The sequence below is a fragment of the Phoenix dactylifera genome, chromosome 11 (genome assembly GCF_009389715.1).
Source record: "Phoenix dactylifera cultivar Barhee BC4 chromosome 11, palm_55x_up_171113_PBpolish2nd_filt_p, whole genome shotgun sequence".
NCBI lineage: Eukaryota > Viridiplantae > Streptophyta > Magnoliopsida > Arecales > Arecaceae > Phoenix > Phoenix dactylifera.
This window is the reverse complement of record NC_052402.1, coordinates 5,251,403-5,274,133: the sequence shown is the minus strand read 5'-3', so window position 1 is coordinate 5,274,133 and position 22,731 is coordinate 5,251,403. Positions and strand designations below refer to the sequence as shown.

The following is a 22,731-nucleotide window of genomic DNA, read 5'->3' as shown; positions in this document are numbered from 1 at the left end:
AAGCCATGGGGTTTCAAAACCCCATAAATCGATCGTCCCGGTGGGCGACCAGGATATGAATGACGTTGAAGGTAAGAAAATAGGGAAAGAGCCATGACCTTCCAAGACGGCAGCCAATATTAGAGAGCCATGATATCAAGATCTGCCAATATGAAGCCAGACCGAAATATATCAGCCACAATTGTATCAGCATTCCAAAACGTTGAAAGTTTTTCTATATATTTTGTTGGTGGATTGCACGCCCATAAAAACTGAGATCCTGGTGGAGATGAAAACCTTTCATGAATCCAAGAGACCAGGGGGGAAAAAAGCGAAAGACTTGACCCTGTAGTATTATTTGCATGGTTGCCACCACTCCAATCAGCAGTACATTTATAAGCTATGGGATTGGCCACCACCGCTGAATGGATGCGACAAGAATTCTGTGATTCCTGGCTCTTAGAACAGGGTAATAGAAACCAAGCACGTACTGCAAACTAAGCACAACAGACTATTTGACAAAGGAGTGCATTCCTGAAAATTCTCGTACTTCATATAGCATAAGAACTTCAGAAATCCCCCTGTAGACATGTTTTGATCATGGTGCATCATGCCCTGCTCTCATGCCTAGTGCGAAAGACCAAAGATGGACCTTCTTTAATGATTGATCCCAAGGATACCTGTTATCATCCTCTAAAAGTACTAGGAAGAGCAGTCTTCACGCATGAGAAGATAAATCCTCCAAATATTAAGAAATATCCACTGTTGCATCCTTATTTAAAGAATTTTGACATCATGTTCCATAGGTACAGGAGGATGCCAACAGCCAATTCATCCAGGAGATCCAAAAAAAGTCTCACAAATAAGCAGCCTTCCCCCAATCCAGGGAGGAATGAAGAAGTCCATCTTGTATTAAAAATTGTAAAGAGCCCAAACAATGACTTACCTACGAGATGAACAAATACGAACCCGACGGTTGAAGCAAAATAATACAGAAGAAAACTACTAAATGAACTCAAGCATATGTTGCTAAGAACAAATAAAATATCATGCGGAATCCGCGAATTTCTATCTCTATAACAATTTCTAATTATACACACACTTACATTTTTCATGGCCTAAAAAGATGGTAATAAGCAAAATGACTCCAACCCAAGAAGCCTCAAAATGCCATTTTCTTCATATCATGATTGTCTGCCAATATAGGAAACCACCAGCAGAATCTGCCTACCAAGGGACAGCACTGCCCTGTACCGAGTCATACGAGTGAAACAAGCATTGTCAAGTTCCAATTGCAGCCCGTGGGCTTGAAGAAGCCATGCTAAGGGAAGAGACGATTCGAGAAACAAGCACGGGTTCATTACTGACAGCTTTGGATGCTGCAACATCTTCCAATCGCTTCCAAGTTAACTCCCTCTTCTGTTGTACCTCTTTTTCCTTTGCTTCATCTTCTTGGAATCTTATTAAACATTCCTCAAAAAGCTCTTGGTCAGCATCTAAAAAGAGCTTCCTCACATTCAGTGTCAGGCTCTGGACAGCCTGGTTCCAGTGTCTCCTGGTGTTCCTCTCCAGAGCTGGGAATATAATTGGTAGGATGACCTTCCGGTTTTGGGTGATCAAGTTTCTGACATGATCGTTATTCCAAAGAAACAAAGCTCGCTCTGCTACCTGAATGATCCCAATCAACTCAAGTCAGTTTAAGAGAACAAAAACTGGTTATCTTATATAGTTAGTATCAAAAAATGAAGTAAAACTTTACAAGAAGAACAATAAATTCACAGAGAACATGCACCTGATCTATAAATCATTCTTAAATTTAGTTCTTTTCTTCGAGTGGAAAGGAGGCCTACCCGCACTTTAATTGCCTAGATTTAAATTCTTGGGAATGCACAATTAAACCAAGAACCTTTGGTCGCTAAGCAGAGGGGTGTGACCATTAGGGCAAGCCTCAGTTCACCTACATTTAGTTTTTCTATGACCATACATATCTACCCCCATGCAGCTGGTGAGGTGCCAGTGCATGTAAAAAGCTGGTAATATGACACATCATGCCAAGAAAATAAAAAAAATTAAAAGAAAGTGTTAAAAAGGCATTGTGCCAACCATGCCAGGTGCTCATACTAGCCCAGCAGGGTACATGCCAATCAACAGTGGATTTTCAAAACCATTATTTAAGGTCCCTTGTCAAGGTTCATGAGAGTGCAATTACTGCAATACTCTACAGGAAACAAAATCCAACATATTATCTACATATCTTTTTTGCCATTTGTGGTAACAGAATGCTGGATGACAAAGTGCATACAACACAAGCACCCAGCTTGATGGATAAATAGCCAACTGCAACTGAAACTTCTTTGCCAGGAAATTCATGGAAGAGATAAACAAAAGTCCAGAGCTGGATCAAGACACTCATGAGAATAAAAGAAGCCTCATTGATGAGGGACAACATTACTTCTGAGAAAAGCTGCGGGCGAACACAGTCACTATATACACATTCGTGCATTATAAAGCACTCAAAAGCCAAAGGAAATGAGTAAACCAATAAAAATATAGTAAATTTTGTCTTCAATGAAGGATTCATTGAAGAGTTTACTCTAGGCATCATCTAATATAAAAAAGCAACTTCCATGAAAAACAATTTGATCAAAATATAGGGATTTTCCTAATATTCCAAGCACTTGCATTTTAAATGAGATGCACCGACAGATTGAAGAGAGAGTGCTTTCAATAGTGGCTTTGATCCATCAATGATCAAACAAAATATTTGGGATTAAGACTTTCCATATATGAATGGATAGTTGTAAATACATGCATATATGCATACCCGTACATATATAAATGTGCGATTGAGTTGAACTAAACACCAAATCCTAACTATTTGGCAGAAGATTTTACAATTCAAAAATCAATAATGAACATCGAATTGAATTTGACCCAATATGCAGATTATTTGGCACAAAAAACAAAATGCATGGGACAGATCCAAGAAGGCTAATGCTGATGTCATGCAAACATAAAGAACTCGATATATGGTAAATAATATGTAGATATGGTTTAAAATTTTAAATAGATGTACCCAGCATTAATTTTAGAAAAAACAATCAATAACACTCATAAAGGAATTTCTCATACACCATTAGCTTCCTGTATAAGCCAACATGTCCTATAGTCCATCAAACATCTTCAAATTGTTTTTTCTCTAAGAATGCACCTCAAAATTTGTTTAAATAATATTAATCTCTAAAACTGATTGGCTACATATTAGCTGTATACAGTATGCATGGATATATTATCCATAAATAGGGACTATATTGTGCTTGAACACTAAAGAACCATCATCGTCCCTCTGTCCAACTCATCCTCCATGTGTACCATCAGCCACAGTGTTCCTGCAAACTACCACTTACATACGATGTCTGGTGGTTTCAAAGCAGGTTGTGGTGGAATTCCCACAGTACCAGCAGTATGTGCACAACAACATTTATTATGATGCATAAATATAGTATTAATGTGTAAACATAGTAACACATTCCCATGCAGTTTTGTCATCTATTTTGAGCCTATTTTGTATCATTAGTATGTAACATTATTATATAATGTTAGCAGCTATGACAAATTACTCAAAAACAAGGTTTTAAGCTTCAGCAACCAAATTGTTTCAGCTAAGACCAAACCAAAAGCAATTCGCGGTTTTGGGTTCAGTCAGTTTGGCAGTTTTGTTTAGTCTTGGCTGAAACATGCTGGTTTTAGTTCAATTTTGGCCAAACTGTCCAAAATCTATAGGTGTTCTTTAAATTGTACTTTCATGTTTACTATCATATCAGGAATGGTTCTTTATTTCTATAAGTACAGAGGCTATATAACATGGATCTTAAGCAAAATTTTTTTCTTTTTCTTGAACTAAATGAAGGGATGGATGATGAATATAACCCCTGATAGGCCAAGACCTCTAAAAAGACCCTTATCTCAGTATTCTATAAGGATCAACATGAATAACTAAATACAACACATAATGACACTTTTTTGTTATAAATATAGCATTCTATATTACACACTCAACATAACAGCCACCTAACCTTAAAATATGAAAAAAAATTGCTCAAATTCATTATATTTATGTCTGCTATTGAAATAAACATGAAGAAAAAGATTTAAATACATTAAGCACCGAAAAACATCAGAATTGCTAAAAACAATGATATTTCAAATAACTGAAGTTCAAGAAGCAAATAAAGCATATGTCTGTATCACAAATTACTAGCATGCTTTATTACTTTTGTTTATATGCCATATGAACTTCGGCCTAAACCCTATGCAACAGACTACTTTGTTGTGTAATTACTATTCTTGACTTACTTTATTTTTCCATTTTCAAATTATTCCTTTTCCTAAACTGAAATCTACAATACAAAACTACTGAAACCACTAAAAAAAACCAAAACTGATTTTTATACATTGCTGAAAACCTGCACAATATACATGTTGCCATCAACACAGATATTGAGGATTATTTATAATCTTAGAATTCTGTAGATTAGCTCAGAGTTTAAAAAACGTTTTTTTTGGTTTAAACATGCCTTACATTAGCATAAAACAATTTAAATAGATTTCCATAGATGGATAAAGAAAGAAAAATGCAGCAGATTTTACTGTGCCAGATCCTTTTACAGACTCATGTGCCTTCCATGAGATTGAACGTCCATTGATGACACAATACAGCATTCTGTGTACCATATCAGCCTCTGATCAACATAAACTCGGAAGAGATACTCGAGATCGAACAACAATGCTCAAAAAGGCCAATATGACAAGCAAATTATATCTCAGCTGTTATTGATGGGAAGGAAGCATGCACGAAATTTGAAGATCACATGCTGTGTTGAGCTTCTAGCAAATTATACTACAAGGAGATGGATCAACATCAATCATTAAGGTATGTGATTTTACTATGCCAAAAGACCAAGGTTTTAAGTTTCGCATGAGACCAAACTGAAACTAATTCCCACTTTCAGATTTTTGTCAGTTTCGGCAATAAGGGTCAATTTTGGTCGAAACTGGCCAATTTTTGTAGTTTCACTAGTTTCAGCTGCAGCTAGCCATAGATGCTATTTCTAAATTTACTTTTAGTGTTTAAAATCATATTAGGGTTATCCCTTTATTTGGTTAAGTACATAGGCTATCAAGTATCAATTTTATTTCTCTGTCTTGAGTTAAAAGAGTCAATAATAAATGTAACCTTGATGGGCTAAGACCTTTGGGAAACCCTTAAGTTTAAGTCAATTTCAATGTATTTATATGATTGATAAGGGACAAGATGGAGCTAAAGTTAATTTCATAAACTACACAAATGAAAATGCTAGGTGTCGAATGCATGGAAGAAAAGCAAGTAAACCAAAAGCCAACACAAATTCAAGCTTGTTTCAAGCAATTGACAAGTCTAGAATGAATAAGTATGTTTTGAAACGATCTTGTTTCTTTTGTTTGAGTTAGCAAAGAGTCATGATGGTGTATGTTCAGGACAAGAGCTAGAGAGATTTTTGAGGCCTAATATCTCTACTATTATAATCAAAAATTTAAGCACCAACATATATTAGCCAGTACTAAATCATATCAGTGAAGTATATTATGCCACTACATTCCATTCTTGTACCATTACCAACATGTGTTGTACACTCATTTTTGTTACGCTCACAGTAAAACTCATCCTGTGTATTGGTATGGCACCACATGTACAACGTTAGTAAAGTACCAAACCCAGACACCAAAACTAGTACCTCCAATAGGGTCGGCGGAACCATCTCGAATCGGGCGGTTCCGATCGTCTTGAGCCATACCGATGGCTCATCGATACAGTTTCGGCAACGGAAACGAAACCCATTGCCGGAGCCGAAGAAAGAAAGAGAAAGCAAGTGAGAGGGATAGGGAGAGGGCGGGATGCCAGCGGAGGCCGGCCTAGGCCGCGAAAAGTAAGACTGCGGTCGCTTCTCCTGTTTCGAACGAAACAAAGGTCTGGGCGCGGCCTTAAAAAATTGTGATTTTTAAATAAAGTCGGCAAATTTTGAGGCCGCGACTGAACCACTGTTTTATTCGAAACAGGAGAAGCGGACACGGCCGAGGCCGGCATCCGCCACACTCCATCGGGCTCCCTCCCTCTCTCCCCCTTCTCTATCTCTTTTTCTCTCTCCCGCGGTCTGCGTGTCTTCTCCTCCGTTGGTATAGGCCCGGTACGATCCATACCAACTCGTGCCACCGGAAAACCGGCACGGTGCCCGGTCACGGTTCCGCCGACCTTGGCATCCAACTTTGATTATTATGCAAATGCTTAAAAGCATGACTCCTCCTTGTTTTGACTTTTAATTTTATTCCCAACATATTCGGTCTCAATGGACATCATATTTTGTTTTCCGAAATGCAAATCAATGGGCCTTAATGTCCTAGAACATTCCCTACTTCCAATCTCTCAAGTGCATCATATGTGCTCGAGCCTACTACAGTTGAAGCAAAACCCAAATTTTCTGATTTTCTACTTGGATCACAATAATCAAATTTTCCTTGGAGTTTAATATTACAACAAGATTTTATGTTTGAGCCAGTAAACAAACTTTCCATCAAGTATACAATATAGCTAAGTCATTTCTATTCGTGTTGAGCATCCCCACTTTAGTTCTTTCTTCATAATATTTCTCTATTTCGCATGTTCATTGGGCACTATGTGTTCGTGAATATTGGACCGCATTAAAAACAAAAAGACCTTTTATGGCCGAAAACAGGCCGGATACGGTCAGTTATTGGCACATCCATATCTATTTCCATATTAATTTAGCAAACATGAATATTGATATGGATACTAAACGGATAATAAATATGTAACAGTACTTGTCTAAATGAATATGAATACAAAATGGATATTAATCATATCCATATTTGTTTTAATTGTATCCATATTTGTTAAACAAATATGGATATAAATTAGATATTACTTCAAATTAATATTTTGAACTCGGTGACCCGAACTAATCTTCCTGGGCTATCCAGGTCACTGGTTTCCTATTTAACCATGAGTTGACCAGTATACCTAAAAAGTGAATACCCCCCTTGTGTGTTGTCCACTCTCTCAAGACACCAGACACCTTCTTGCGCTTGTCCATTAAACACCAACCTATCTTCCTCGTCCTCTGCCCCCCCCCCCCCCCCCCTCCCTCCCTCTTGGCATAACACCTAAAAGCAGGAGAGATCACCATACCCTACTAGATCTAGGTTGCACCACCTCTGAGGCCACCTTGCCCCCAGGCCTATTAGATCCGAATACCTTGCCTTCGTTCTTGCAAGATTTGATAACCTCATCATCATTGCCATGAGATCCAACCATCTTGCTTCCATTCCCATTAGATCCAACCGTCTCTTCTTCATTCCTGTGAGAATTAGCATCTTGTTGTGAGATCCAACCACCCCCCTTCTTGCATGATCCAACTGTGCCACCTTAAAACAACAACGAGAACCACCAGAACACAAATAACCTCCATGGCCAAAGGAATGGATTTGCAATGTCGGAGGACATTTATTTTTTTACAATCAAGCCAAACAGGCTGGAACCTGGGTCGACCAGATAGTTTGAATGATTGAACCCCTCGGGTCATCACGTCAAATAGGTTTTTGGATTTCCTGAGTGCAAGTCCAACCCAACCTACAAAGGTCAGCAGTGACAAGCCGAATAGGTTAATCCGAGCGACTTAGATGAGCTTCTAAATACTACTTCGGATACAAAATGAACGTTTAAGAAAAGTTCGATGATAACTAGCATTGATAATCTAATCATCAAAGATGACAATAACAAAGGAGTTTCAATTATTTATTTGACTACAATTTCAGCACAAAATATACGTGGAAGAATGAATTAGATTATGAAAATCTAGATATATAAATGGTTTTACCAATATCCATGTGGGTATTGTATTGGATCCAAAATGAGAGAAAAAACTTAAACGACAAAAATTTTCTTTGCATCCCAATCCATATCTATATCCAATAAATTCTGTATCTCCATATCTGAATCATCTTTGTGAAAAAGACCTTCTATTTCTATATCCGAATCCTTATCAAAGTGCTTCTTGATTGGACAAATTAACTAGAATCATGTTGATGAGGTAGATGATCAAGAATTTAGCTTGTTCCTTGTCTTGCATTGCGAATGTTACATGAGTTCAATTTAACAATTAAGCTTGCGGCTTATTGTCAAGATAGTGATCATCACTATTGTTTTCTATGCTTCAAGCCTCCATTTCTCTTTGCTATCTTGGCAGTCTTTTTCTTGTTAATGTTGCTAAATACTATCCCTCAATACAACTTATTAAGACATATGGGAAATAATTAAATTGCATTTATGCACAATTAATGCATTAATTGTTAGTTAAACAATTGTTCCAATTTAATTTTTATGGGATGGTTTTAAGAGTATCGATCCAGGATAAGATAGGTCAAAAGAAACAAATGGCAAGGATCAAGGTTCGCCATTTCGGTGCCGAACTCCGTACCGGTACCATTTTATTATAGTGCTGGTAGGCAGTATTGTACGAGATGGTGAAGCGTACCGTGTATCAGTACGGTATCTTAGTTCGGTACCTGTACTGTATGCCCAATACGGCAAACCTTTGCAAGGATAATGATTGACACAAGTCATTATCATCATTAGCAAATTGAAGGATTCATATCCATACACAAGTGGCTAAGGGGTAGAGCACATATTGTAACCAATTAGAACAAGAAAAATGAAAGTGGTTTTAACCTCGAGTACCTAGTTTTGTGATAGTTGAAGGGCCTTCTGTTTATATCCTTGTTCCCAACAGGGAGCCTAGTGTACCTAAAAGCACCCTAGATGATTACATTAGAATGCATAATGATTATGTAAAGCTCACTCATATAATTTGACTGGAAAAATTATATGAAGATTTACCATTGAAGGGATGAGATACTTGTTGCTCACTGCTTAGTCATTTGTGACCACCCTCACATGATTTTATAAAATCAATACTGAAAGAGACTTGCTAGTTGGTGAAGCATGAAACAAGTTATTGATCCTAGATAAGTTGAAAATTATCGAGAATAAGCACTAGAAAAATAAAATAAGGAGGTTGCAGTGTTTGGGAGGGTGGTAGAGGTGCATTTTGTACCTAGCTCATAAACGGATTCTCCATAGAAGATAGCATAAACTTGATATTTTAGTGAAAAAGGATTGTTGGGTATGCAAAAGCATTATATTGTGTTGTGGTTTCAGCGATGGAACTACGAGGCTTGTAGAGTACAAACAAAGCACATGCTGGCAAAAGGTAGTCTAAAGAAAGCTGAATAACCATCTGGATACAGAATAACACTTTGCTTTAATTTTTTTGACTACAATATTCCTAATAATCTGAAAAATCAAGGCAACCAGGCCCCAAAAACTCCTTTCTTTTTTCTTTTCTTTTCATTTTTTTTCTTTTTTCATTACGAACTACCCATCACTTCACCAACTTGGAAACCCAACTGATGTCCAGCACCAGCATCATAGGGAGAAGAGATGAGAGGAGAGAAGCATTCTCTTTCTACTTCGACCAGTGGAGAAGAGCCCGAAAGCAAGAAAGATTTAACTTGGTTGAAACTTTCAGGTCCAAACTAATGGGAAAGCACCTCTTTTCCTTCCGCTTGATAGGCTCTCAAATCTAGGAGCACTTGAGAGAATCCAACCGTCACGGGCGAAAGATGAGGATGGTCTTTTTGCATGAAGCAGTACTGATCCCAGAAAGACAGAAAGCTTCTTCACCATTGGCATTGTGGGCTCATCTCAAAGCGACTGAACTGCCTTAAGAAAGGGCTTTAGCGCGGAATTGCCGTAACCTACCTCCCAGACCAAGGGAAGAAGGTATCAGATCACTGTAGTTCGAGACTCCTTTTGTTAAAATTACAGGATGGTCTTTCGCATGAAAGACCTATCCTGAACCCTAAAGAAAATCTTAGACAATATTTTCCATTCATCATTTTATTTTAAATAAACTTTTAATTAATAATTCTTGAATCGATGCCTTTTGTTAATTTTGGATTTATCCTATTTCTTGAGATCTTGATAATCAATCTGAATACATCAACCAAGATCTCAAAAAACCCTCGGATCTTTCCAAATTTTTCTACATTTTATCTCGGGAGATAAACCAAGATCTCAGTTTATCTTGGTGTTGGTCACCCACCAATATGGCCAATATCTCAACCTTTAAAAACCTTGACCATTGGAAAGTTCTATTGCTACATGAATAAGTGGAAGTATAACAAAGAACACAATAATGAACTGAGCTTTCTGGACTTTATTCATGAACAGTATGAGAGAATAGGCTTTAGTTGTTCTCATATCACTTTTGAATCAACGAATATCCCGGCTGATGCTTCCAGACTATTTCATCTCATCGCACCGCTTCTGGCTTCACCCACAGCAGCGTACCGGATTCCTGAACGTTTCAGCATAACGGCGTAACAGCACCTGACATTCCATAACAGCCTCTGACATCTTGTAACAGCCTCATAACCGATTACTTTTCAGCACTAATTCTCCATGAGAATTCTGTATATAATGTAAGCAAATATTCTGAAATGCAGTGATCTTCTACCTAGCATTACAATCAATGTTTTCCATGGCTTCGACCGTATGCTCAGAACAAGCTCTCACCTAGATCTGCTCCCTGCATTTTCCTTGGGTATTCTGCAAATCACAAAGCATATAGATGCTACAATCCAACTACAGGACGTGTTTTCATTTCCAGGCACGTCAGATTTAATGAGGTATGTTTTCCTTTCTCTCAAGCTCATCAGTCTACCTCTCAAGAACCACCATTGCTTCCATTCCCATTACTCGTTCCACCTTCCAACATACATACTACACTCCCACCTGCTACAAATCACACAGCACCTTCAGACACAAGTCAGAATCCTTCCTTCTCCTCTCCACAGCCACCTTGCAACTCTGATATTCCTGTCTCTACACACTCTTCTCCATTATCATCTCAACAACCTGCTGAAATTCCTGCTACAACTCATCATATGATCACTAGATCCAAAACTGAATCGCTAAAACCAAAAAGAATTTTTTCTCTGGTCACTATGACTACATCTCCTCAAGAACCTACTTGTTATACAACGGCATCTTCTGATCCCCTTTGGAGGAAAGCTATGTCGCAAGAATTTGATGCGTTGCTTCAACAAAATACTTGGGATCTCGTTCCAAGACCCTCCACACAAAACATTCTTGGCTGCAAATGGACCTACCGTATCAAACAAAATTCGGATGGTTCCATTGCACGCTACAAAGCCAGATTGGTCGCCCAAGGGTTCAAGCAACAGTATGGAATAGACTATTTTGAAACATTTACACCTGTGGCAAAATTTCAGACAATCAGGATTTTAATCGTATTGGCTTTATCATCCGGTTGGTCTATCAAACATATAGACGTTTCAAATGCATTCTTGCACGGCACCTTAGATGAAGTGGTTCTAATGGAACAGCCTCGTGGTTTCATAGATCCCCTAAAAAAGAGCAATTATGTATGCAAGCTTAACAAGGCAATCTATGGCCTCAAACAAGCTCCGAGACGTTGGTTTGCCACATTCACGGACTTCCTGATACAACTGGGTTTTCAATTTAGCAGCGCAGACCCATCCCTTCTCACTTTTCATCAACGGGACATTGCCATGTATGTTCTAATTTATGTCGATAACATCTCTGCCATGTTACTTGCTTCAAATCCAATTTTCCATGCACGCACAAAACACATTGAAGTGGATTACCACTTCATTCGGGAAAAAGTTCAATCGAAAGAAATCAGACTTGCTCATATCTCCTCCATAGACCAGCCGGCTGATATCTTCACAAAAGCCTTGTCCACCAAACGTCACCATTCTATCATCTCCAAGCTTCACGTTGGTCCAACATGTTCAGCTTGAGGGGGCCTGTTCTCATATCACTTTTGAATCAACGAATATCCCGGCTGATGCTTCCAGACTATTTCATCTCATCGCACCGCTTCTGGCTTCACCCACAGCAGCGTACCGGATTCCTGAACGTTTCAGCATAACGATGTAACATCACCTGACATTCCATAACAGCCTCTGACATCTTGTAACAGCCTCATAACCGATTACTTTTCAGCACTAATTCTCCATGAGAATTCTGTATATAATGTAAGCAAATATTCTGAAATGCAGTGATCTTCTACCTAGCATTACAATCAATGTTTTCATTAGTTAGGTCCCCAAAAACCCTAAACCGAAAATATTAGCATGTCAGCTTCTAAGGAGGAAGGCCAACCATTTATGGGCCCATTCACCAATTGAATCTCCTTTAGTATGCATATTCTTCAAGTATGGGAAGGGATGCCTGCATTCTCTATTGACCGCACCAGCCTTAATAGCACCACCATTATACATACAAATTAACTTTGCAAGTTGGTGGCATTAGAGTTTAGTCGTTGGGAGGATGGGCACATCAAGGAGAAGATATGAAAGCCAATATGCAGCTTATATAGCCAAAAGAGCATTCGGATCTCATAGCCCTAGGGGCAAGGTGGCCTCAGAGGTGGTGCAACCTAGATCTGGTAGGGTATGGTGATCTCTCCTGCTTTTAGGTGTTATGCCAAGAGGGAGGGGAGGGGGGGGGGGGTTGCAGAGGACGAGGAAGATAGGTTGGTGTTTAATGGACAAGCGCAAGAAGATGGTGTCTGGTGTCTTACTATTTAATGCATCCATCAAGGAGAAGATATGAAAGCCAATATGCAGCTTATATAGCCAAATTTGACAAATTCAACCTGACCTTTAATAACAGATGCATCCTCTAGCTTTGCAACACAAATAAAAAAGGCGCATCGCTTTGCTTCAACAAATCAATGTTTTAACTTGATGACTTCTCACCTATTACAGCCATACTTTAGCCATGTGGTTACATTGAGACCTCCTACCACTATAATTTTCCATTTTCTATTTAAAAAAAAGCCAAATAAGCAAGCATTCTCGAATACAACAAGGTTGGTTGGTTTTCATGTGGGCTCCTTTGCAGTAATATTATTGCTGATAGTTCATCATGTCCACCATGCTCCATCACCACCTTCATTTAAAGTTTGCCCCATCCTCGAGTTACTGCTAGCCCAAATGACAATTACTGTCAAAAATATAGTTTCTTCAGCTAATCCTATTTAATAATTTCCAACTCGGGCCTAAGAACCATGGCCCAACCACCATCCACAAAGCCAATCTCTTCAATAAGGAGAGCTATCAAAAATCTATATGATTGTGCAACTTCAGTCAATTCACATATCACTACCAAAAATTAATATTTTTTGTTGCGCCTTTAGCCAACATAAAAAAACAGCACAAACAAGGCACTTGACAAGTTGCATATAATCAACCTTCAGGAGTACAAAACTTCTATTTAGGGTGCTGCATTGCTTCAAAATCTCTCCATATTTATATAAGAGATTTGATTCTCCATATTACACCTGAATCCGATTCTATACCCCCCACCAATTCTTTGTAATTAACCTCCTCCGGAAACATATCAATATATCATCATTACCCAAAGATGCCTCATATGAGTTGATTGAAGAATCATGGTTACACTCTTCTCCACCAGCATTCACCCTATTCCTTTAATATTTTCTTCATAATCAATGGACTGGTACATCCACTTTACACTTGAACCAACAATACATGCAGAGATATGTTCTTCAATCCCAGTTATTTGACAAGGCTGAGGGATGCATAGATGTAGTTAACCGAGGATGATCAATGATAATGTAGTACAAGGGACAACCTTGAGGAACAAAGGGTACACCTCATGCCCAACCTTTATTTATTCATGTTCAAAGGACAAGCGCACAACAGATCCAGCATGCAGACCAAAGGACAAGCAGTGTGCCAAGTGCTAGTTATACAAAGCAAATCCATTCATTTGGAAATGAATGGCAAAACTTCAGACTACAGATGAGAGACATGCATTTTATTAAAAGAAAAAAGAGAAAATCATGAGTTATCCCACAACTTGGTTTTAGAGTATGAAAAGATTGGGATTATATCTTCCATTAGAACCTAGTGGCACAAGATACATCTTTTTTGGGTAAAATGCTAGTATGAAATGAAGAATATAGTTTTTAACATTTGAAGAGCGAGAGATCATTTTTTATTGTTTGCAAAATAGACTAGATTCAAAGAAATCCAACATGGTAAGTGCATTATCATCGCCACCAACATTGTCATCCAAGCCTTTTCTAGTATCTAATAATATAATATAAAGTTCTACACATCAAGAAGAACATGGACATTCAGTCCATACATAAATTTTTATGACATTTGAGAAAATAATTAAAAGCACGGTGATAAAAGAAATAAATATATTTTTCTGACACTATAATAAGAGACCATGTGCATACTGATTGCAGCCCTGCAAAATCTGAGGCTAATGACTAGAAAATGATATAATAACAGGCTATGACAGAATTGATAACTACCTTTACAAGAGTACATATTACCACTTCAAGATTTCACTGCTGTTTGGAGTGTTGTAAGTGTGAAGTGAGCATGTGTTACAAGTCTAAATTTGGTCACATAATTTCTAGATGGAAGAAAAGTTCTAAAAAATAATATAAATTCACAAGTTTTCCAAATTTGGATTTATTTTAAGCAAAGTTTGCCGTCTCGATACTGGACCCCATATCGGTACTATCTTATTATAGTGTCACTACGCAGTATAGTACAAGACGATAAGGCTTACTGAGTGACGGTACGGTATGAGACGACGAGGCATATCAGCATCAATATGATACGAAACTATGTACTAGTTCGGTACCAGTATGATACGGTAGATCCGGTACTGTACGGTACCGATCAGTACGGCAAACCTTGATTTCGAGCTTACACTGTTGGTTGTATTATTTTTGTTATAGTGCTGACCAAGGTTTTAAGTCCCTGCAGGGGGGTGTCCCGGCCGTCCCGTTTTGCTCTTGTGAGAAAATGGGTCTAGGAAAAGAGAAGAAGAAAAAAGGGAAGAAATAAAGGAAGGAAAGATAAAGAAAAGAGAAAGTGAAAGGAAAGAAAAAGAAAAAGGAAAGAAAGAAAGGGCGAAGAAAAAGAAAGGAAGGAAAGAAGGAAGAAAGAAAAGAGAAAGAAGAAAAAGGAAAGAAAGAAAGATGCGAAGGAAGGGATAGAACGAGAAAGAAGAAGAAAAAGGAAAGAACGGAAGAGAAGGAAAAAGGGAGGAAAGAAGGAAGAAAGGAAAGAAAGAAGAACAAGAAAGAAAAAAAAAGGAAGGAAAGAAGAAGGGGATAGAGACGAAGGGTACTTATGAGACTCATGACCAAGACTGCTACCGGGACGAGATGGGACAATGGGGCATTCCATTCCATGAAGAAACTGGGGCACCCCCGTCCCATGGGATTTCAAACTTTGGTGCTGACAATAGTATGAGCTTTTAGGCAATGAAAATAAGATATATACATTTAAATGAAAATATCACAACGACAAAATCTGTACATGATGCAGTTGATGTGATAACATAAGTCCCAAAAACCAAAGCCATTTTCATGACACAGAAGTAATGGAAGCCCATTACATGAAAGAGCAACCATTTAGAAAATATATCTTAACTTCCACAAAAGCATATTATTGTCCACTGGTGCATTTTTTCTATTCGATGCATCTTATGTAACACTATATCCTTAGAAAACATCCAGGCAAAGCATTTTTTTTTTGCTTCATTTAATTCAAGAAGCTATTGGATACAAGATAAATAGCACTATATTATTTGAACTTCATACTAGAGTTTCACATATTAATAATTTGGTGAGACAAATAGCACTATATTATTTGAACTTCATATGACACTATCATATAGTGCTATTTGTCTTACTAAAACAAAAGTATGTTTGTCCTATGAGTAGAGGATTTACTACTCATTCTGGAACCCAAAGCAAAGAATAACACAATATTGGCGAGATCAATTGGAAAAAAAAAAGCTTTGCACTGAGTCTATGCTAGACCTGTTCATAGGCTGAATGCCCCACCCGGCCTAATCAAGCTTGAGGACTTTCAGATAGGACTGGACCTGTATTTTGAGCTCAGCGGACCAAGTCGGGTCTAAAATATAAGCCCACTTGTTAAACAGGTTAGAGTTCGATTTAGATGTGGAAGCCCGGCCCGAATTTATATAAAAGACTACATAAAGCCCAACCTATATATCTATGTAGGCTATCCATCTCATCTCCCCTGCCCTTCGGCATCTTTACTTCTTACTTCTCCTCTCTAGCTGCCACTATGGCCAATCCCTCTCCATCTTCTTTGATCTCTCCATATCTCCTCTGATTGACTCTTCGGTGTCATCCTTTGTTAGACTCTATCCCATCTTCTGACTTCGCATGAGCTGCCCGAGCATCGTTAGAGGTTAGGTTCAGGTTTCGGTATTAGAGGTCATGAGTTCAGGTTAGGTTCAGGTGATTAGAAGTCATGAGTTCTACTACTCGAGTTTAATTTTCCCCTTAGCACCGCTCCCTCCGCTACGCCTCTCCGAAATCCTCCCTCCTCCACTTGACCGCAGCCATTGCTAGCGATCTACAGTAACCCCCCTTCACCCTTACTCTCGCCCGCCCCTTTGCCGAGAAGGCCACCACAAGCGCCGCCACCATATCAAGCCTCCCTCTACGCCCTCTGTTGCTACCCAAATGCCCCTCACCCCCGCTCGACACGAACATGCTCTGCCTTCTCGACTCGACCTCCACCTTCGTCGATCCCCGCACCAATCTCCACAACCGCGTCTAGTCCCTCATCCAATCTAGAGACCTCGACTCCACCTCCGCCACTACTGCCACATCATCTTCTCCACCGTCCGCCCCCATCTTCACCTATAGCACCGTCATGCCTCCAAGCTCCACACTTGCCACCTCAATGACATTCAAGAAGCATCAAGCCTGAAGCTTAAGTAAGTACCAAGCTCGGGCCGACCTCGAACTTGGCTAATTTTCGTTATATCTTGGGCTAAGCCCGACCCAAACCCGGCCCGACCAGCCCTAAACATGTCTTAGTATGCGCCAGAAAACTATAATGTTTATTGCAATCTATAAACTCAGATTCCTCAGAATTATCTATATCAACTTTGGATCATCAAGAATAAAATTTCCTGATAATTTATCCAATTAGATGGTTGGCATCAAAACTTAATAATAGATTAAACAACTCAATACATCTATACCTTATAAAAAGATATGATATTTTATATAATATATATAGTCATTAATGTCCAAGAAAGAAAATACAAAAAATATCTTAAATATAGTAAATATAAATCCTAAGGTTCCTGATTCCTGCATAATGGTGGTGCTTGATTGATGTGCAATGGCGATGATGTGTAGGTGGATGCAAAGAATGCCAAACCGACCCGAATCTAAAAGTTCCACCAGTACCTAACCAAACCGACGTCGACTTGAGGCAGTTCAAACGTGCGGGTTGGTTCAAGCTATAAATTGCTCTGATACTTTTTTTTCAATGAGATATCCGCACCTTTTCGAGACCCTTCGAGGGATTTATCTCCAACTCTCCGCTCTCACTATCTCACGATCTCTCCTCCGCCATGTTTGCTTGCCATCGATGATTGATCCCTTAAATAAGGTCTCATCTTGATGTCGATCTACACATGATTGCTCTCCAATTGCTTCTCGACCTCATCCTTGTCGATCACATCACTGTCCTGGCCTCCACCTCGCTCACCAATGGCATTGGACCATCCTCTATCTCTCTCTCAAGTGAGCAGAGGCCTCTCTCCCCCCTTCCTCTCCTTCTTCCACTCCCCTCTCTCCCACTCCCTCTCCCTCGTCTAGGGCTTCATCTCGACGTTGAACAGCATGAAATTGCTCCGCGACCTTGTCCTTGTTGATGACATCACCATCCTCACCTTCACCCTGCTCCCCAACGGCATCAAACCATCCTCTCTCTTTCTCAGGTGAGTGGAGGTCTCTGTCTCCTCCTCCCCCTCCTCTCCCTCTCTCTCTCTCTCCTCATCTCCTTCCTCTCCCCCCTCTCCCTTTCTCTTGCTCCTTCTCCCTATTCCCCTCCCTTTCTCTATTTTGGTACGCTTTGGCAAAGCACGGTACAGATCTGTACCGTACCGTACCAGTAGCCAACTAGTATGGGTCATGGTACCAGTAAGGCTGCAAATGGGTCGGGTCGACCCGAGACCCGACCCGGCCCGACCCGCGTAGACCCGACCCGACCCGAGGGTCGACCCGACCCGGCCCGACCCGCGTAGACCCCGACCCGACCCGAATTTTAGGACCCGCGGGTCCGGGTCGGGTCCTAAAATTGGACCCGAATCATTTTCTGGGTCGGGTCTGCGTTCACCGAACGGACCCGGCCCGACCCGAATGGATCCGAAGAGAGAAAAAAAGAGGGGGAAAAAGCAAAAGAGAGTTTTTTTTTTCTTTTTTTTTGTGTGGGTCGTGGCACAATTGGTCCGTGAGGATCTCTCTCGGTCTATTACACTGTTGATACCTCTGGTGTCTCGGTAGCAGGCTTTTTTTTTTTCCTTCTATTTTTGGTTTCTGCTTTTTTTAACTTTTGCAGGGAGGAAGTGAGGGAACACCGAACGGAATATGGGTCATCTGCCAGTTTTCTGCAATGGAATTGGATTTTGGAAGAAGGTCTGGGATTTTTTTTGTCCTCGTGAGTGGGGAGCCGGGAGACACCAAGTTCCGTCCAATCAGTCATATGGACAAAAAATAGTGTGATATGAAATTTAGCTTGTAGACCGACTTAGTCAGGGGTCATCTGTTCTGATTGGAGGTCAATTGCAAGTCTTTCAAGTCATGGGTCACCCAGCACCTCATAATTATGATATGACCAAATTAGATTTGCCCAAATCCTTTTCCAAAAGCACAAAAAATTGGACCCGATTTGGACCCGAACCCGACCCGACCCGACCCGGACCCGACTCGGACCCGACCCAACCCGACCCGATCTTCAACCGGGTCGGGTTTGGGTCCAAAATTAGGATCCGAACAAAAAACCGGGTCGGATCGGGGTCACCCAGGACCCGACCCATTTGCACCCCTAGGTACCAGTTTAGCAAACCCTGAGTGGTAAAACTAAGTAGACCAGTCTTTTAGGTCAAACAAACCAGAAAGCTAGCAACAATTCCAATAGATAGTATAACACTGAAAAATGTTCATACTGATCTGCACGTGTAGCATAAACTATGCTGAAAATTCAGCATAAAATGATCCCAATATAGGTCGAAGGGTTGGCCAAAAGAATGACATGGATGAAATTTGTGAATAATTATTTGAAGACACATCAAGCATTGGAGCACTTGGCTTTGAAAATAGAAACCAATGACGAAGTAGAATCCAAATAACATTCTAGCTTAGGTTATTTATTTATTATCTTTGTTAGTTTTTATTTTCACAAGGGATGCCCTTGAAAGCTATTGAAATCTACCAGTTAAACAATGAAAATCCACAATTATTCATTTATTTTCCCACTTCAGTGCAACCTTAGAATGATGAAATGGGAGAAGAAACAAGATGATGTCACAGATTAACACATAGAGTACATCAATGACAAGAATAAGAACCTTAATGAAGAAAAATTGATTAAGATACAGAGCAAGAACTAAGGTCAGAAAACAAAACAAAGACATAGAGTAAAGTTAGTAGTTCATAAGTTGTAAAATTTTCCAGCAATCTCTCTACTAGCCCTCTTGTTTGACAATACCAACCCTAGGCAATTTATGATATGGACCTTAGATTCAACTAAAAGACTCACCCTCAAGGCTAAAACATTATTAACTAAGATGCTTATACAACAAGCATACAGAATCAGAATAAATTCTTCAATAATTTACTGTTGCAACTTTCTACTAACTTTTGACCATTAAAACATTAAGATTTTACAAATGAATGTGAGATATCACTAGATCTCAAAAAGTCCTTCCCAGCAAGTCTAAGATCATTGAGATATGGTAATAGAGAAAAAAGATAAGCCTGCGGAAATCTTGCTAATTTCTTAAAGATTGCAACAAATTTTGATTGCTTGCTCAAATGGATCTCCAAAACTATGCTATATCAAATAAGATGTTAAAATTTTGATTTTCCTAAGGATTGGAACCTATGTATACAATTCTGAAACTGTTCGAAGCCCATGAAAAAATAAAGAATTTCTACTTAAAGTTTGCTTTTAGTACCATCTTGTCTTCCTTCATTGTAAGCTCGATCATCAATAATAGCAAGTCCTATTCCTTTTCCACATTCATGATTGAACCTTCCTTGCTTTCTACCTCCACTGCATGCTTCCAGACAGATCCAAACACTGTCTTACAGTGACCTCATTTGATTTCTCCAACACCGAAGCTAACTTTGTATTCACAACTTATCCTCAGCTTCCTATGCCATAGTCATTTTTAATGTCTTCTGTTAATTATACTATGTATATACCTATTAACCTTTTTCTATAGTGATTATGTTACATAAACGAATCATCCATAATGGTGCCTGTCGGTATGTTACGGTACAGAAATTTTTCAGCATACCGAGTGTTGGTATGCCTCCGATATTGGGTACCGATACCGAACCAGTATGATACGATAGATGCCCTATACCGTCCAGGTGGGACCGGTACGGCGAACCATGCTCTGTATAGGATATCTGCACCAAAATTGAAAACTTAGGCCATGATACAAGAATCGATTTGCTATCAACCAGCACTAGCAATCAAAGGGAAGCATGTGCAGTATAAAACATGGATTGAAATAAAAAAAGAAAAAAACAACCACAAGAAAAGCAGAAGAGCAAATGAAACCAAGCAGATATCTCAGGAATTGACTACCTGAAAGTGCGAGCTGTTTAGGCAACGGCCAATCTGTCGGAACAAGGGCACCATACACCTCTGGAACTCTGCAACCTGAGTGGCTTCCAGAACCTCCTCCAGCTCCCCAAGAAACATGACTTCCTTGGAGCTATTGGTGATCGGCCAGTACTTCAGGAGCCCTCTGATGACAGTATCCGCCAGCTTAAAGTCCTTCTCCACAAACTGGGTGATGCAGTAGGAGAGCTGCTGGTGGTAGAGAGCCACACACTTGGGCTTATGAAGCGGGATGAGAGCGCGAACGAGGAAGAGCTTATGCTCCTCCTTGAGCGGCAGAGCGAACCCGTTAATTATGCTTCCCAGTATCTCCAGCAGCTCGGCGATCCCATTATGCTTCTCGGTCTCGAAGATGAAGCGGTAGAAGATGTTGTTGATGGCCTTGCGGATGAAGGGGCGGTGAACCATGAACTTGCCATACACGCGATGGAGAATCGTCTTGAGGTACTCCCGCTCCCGCTGATCCTCGGAGTCGAATAGGTCGAGCAGGCGCAGCACGAAGGAATGGTCGATGTAGCGCTTGGCGAGCTTGGCGTCGGTCTCCGACGAGGCGACGAACCGCAGCAGGAACTCGTAGACGACCTGGAGGTGGGGCCAGGCGGGCTCCATGGCGGGCTCCTCCTCCTCGGCGTCGAAACCCTCGGGGAGCCCACGGAAGGTGGAGTCGGAGACGGACGAGGGCAAGGTGCGGAAGAGGTTGGCGGCCACCATCCGCGTCGCCTCCTGCATCGCCGCCTCGCTGAACTTGGTGGTCGCCGTGGCGACATAATCGACGAGCTCCAGCAGCGTCTGCCGCTTCACCTCCTTCTCCCGGAGGTTCTTGGTGGGGTCGGTGAAGTCGAACACCACGCAGCACATGGTCATCTTCTTCAAGAACAAACTCGGCTTCTCCGAGCTGGGGACGTCGCGGAAGCTGGGCAGCGGCTCGTAGACCAGCGTCTGCACGGCGGCGGCGCTACCATGGCCGTTGCTGCCGGCCGGCTGCAAGGAGGACTTCTTTCCGTAGGCGGATTTGCCGGCGGCAGCGGAGGTCGAATTCGGGGTTCGGCCGGAGGAGGAGGCGGCGCGGGGGAGGCCGGCGGGGGCGCCCGGGGAGGCGATGAGGCCGTCGGGAGAGTCGGCGGCGGCGGAGGATTTGGAGGAGGGCTTGCGGGGCAGCTTGCCGAGAATCTGCTTGATCATATTTACAGGGAGGCAACCCTAAGCAACCCAAAAACCCTAAAACCCTCCCGATCTCGCATCAGATCCCCTATATCCGCATACCATGGCATGTAGAAGCACAAGAATAAATTAAATTGGAGCGGCGCAGACGGATTGGAAGGAGATTGGGACAGGCTTCGAGGGGTGATAAGAAAGAAGAGGCTCTCGCTATCTCTTTTCTTGCACTACTTTAAAGGTTGTTGTTTTCGTTATGGGCAATAATTAGAGGGCAATCAATGAATACTTATTAGAAGACACAAATGGAGAGAAGGGGGTGGAGGAGGTGCCGGGTTGGGGGCGGTTTGTGGAGAAGAAAGTAGCGATGGGAGTGAGAAAGAGGGAGCGCGCTGGCGCAATTCTGGAAGCCGGACAACGCCGGCAGGGGTGCGTACTGTGTGTGCCGCAAAGCAGAGCTGACACGTGCTGGTGACACGCGTGGTTTATGTGAGATCCTGCAACAACAACAAAAAAAAAATCAACACCCTCCTCGCTGTAAATATGGGTCCTGAGAAGGGGCAAGATGGGCAGGTTAGCACTCTCTTGGGAAGATGTTCCACGTGTTAGTGATAGGTTTTGTTGTTAACTCGTACGTGGCACGTGTCATGCATTTAGGCCAGTCCAGCAACTAGCTACTGTCGCGTA

General features: G+C 40.8%; 1 protein-coding gene across 1 annotated transcript; it reads right to left on the bottom strand.

Annotated features, from left to right (window-relative positions):
• Window positions 1–835: 835 nt before the first annotated feature.
• Window positions 836–22,521, bottom strand: LOC103705190 (serine/threonine protein phosphatase 2A 59 kDa regulatory subunit B' gamma isoform-like). The gene is made up of 2 exons (XM_039131359.1): window positions 20,854–22,521; window positions 836–1,647 (listed from the first exon to the last, which is right to left on the bottom strand). The coding sequence occupies exons 1-2, from the start codon at window positions 22,069–22,071 to the stop codon at window positions 1,261–1,263; spliced, it is 1,605 nt and encodes a 534-aa protein (XP_038987287.1). The 5' UTR covers window positions 22,072–22,521; the 3' UTR covers window positions 836–1,260.
• Window positions 22,522–22,731: the final 210 nt, after the last annotated feature.